This window comes from Monosiga brevicollis, genomic scaffold (genome assembly GCF_000002865.3).
Source record: "Monosiga brevicollis MX1 MONBRscaffold_157 genomic scaffold, whole genome shotgun sequence".
NCBI classification, from domain to species: Eukaryota; class Choanoflagellata; order Craspedida; family Salpingoecidae; genus Monosiga; species Monosiga brevicollis.
Window position 1 is genome coordinate 1 of NW_001865160.1, and position 926 is coordinate 926.

General features: G+C 61.0%; 1 protein-coding gene across 1 annotated transcript in view; it reads left to right on the forward strand.

Moving 5' to 3' along the window:
* Positions 1-926, forward strand: part of MONBRDRAFT_39393 (uncharacterized protein) — a gene marked incomplete at both ends in the record, with an annotated part of 7,071 nt that continues 6,145 nt past the window's right edge. The window contains one exon of the mRNA XM_001751078.1: positions 1-692. Within this exon, the coding sequence (XP_001751130.1) occupies positions 1-692 (692 nt within the window). The remainder of the gene's footprint in view (positions 693-926) is intronic.

Here is a 926-nt window from a genome sequence, read left to right on the forward strand (position 1 = left end):
GACGCAACGCCTTTAGCTTCAGCCACTACCGCAACGAATCCCTCGAAGAGGATGATGACCTTGTCAACGGTCCCCTCTCAACCAGCAGCCGTAGCTTGCGCCTCAGCCTCCTTCCAGCTCACCACACCTTTCCACACGACAAGGAGCTTCAGCACGCCCTCGTCGCGTCCTCCCGCAGCTTGCACGAGAACAGCAGCACACCTCCCCCTCTCCACAGCCCCAAAAGCCCCCGGCGCCCCCGCGGCCACACCCGCAACAAGTCTGTTGGTGGCCAGCCCTCCCAATACCCCGTGCGCCCCAGTGAACTGCGATCGGCCCCCAATCGACACCACACCATTTCGGCCCCGTCCGGCTCCGCCCCCGCCACACCCGCCAACAACAGTCATGCCCACGCTCGTTCACGCACCCAAACTCAGAATCAGACCACCAACTCGCCGCAGCCCCTTCACCAACAACCTGACTCTCCGTTCGGTGCCTTTCTACCTGCGCGTAACACCACCCCTTCACCAAACCCAGAGATCGGTCCCGGTGCGTCCACCACCTCTGCCACTCGTCCTGCCAAGCTTCCAACCTCTGCTCGTCGCCACCAGGGCATCCTCGTCGACGTGGATGCAGTGCTCCAAGGAGCCCCGATCACCCACGACATTGACCAGCCCGCCCCAGATTTCTCCACAAGCTATGAACAGGCCCAGGTACGCCCACTTGTTTCCGTTGAGCTGTTTGTCATTCATGCTCACCCATCTCACTTGCGCTTGATTGCCCTTGTTGTCCTTGCTACTATACTATATTTAGGACTCGGGCCTGCGCCGTGTGCTCACCGGCATGAAACAGGGACGCACACCTACCGTGACTGACCACGCCCCTTCAGAGGTGGACGACATGAGCGTTGCCAAACCACCTCCGGGTCTTTCCCGTGAAGCCAGCCT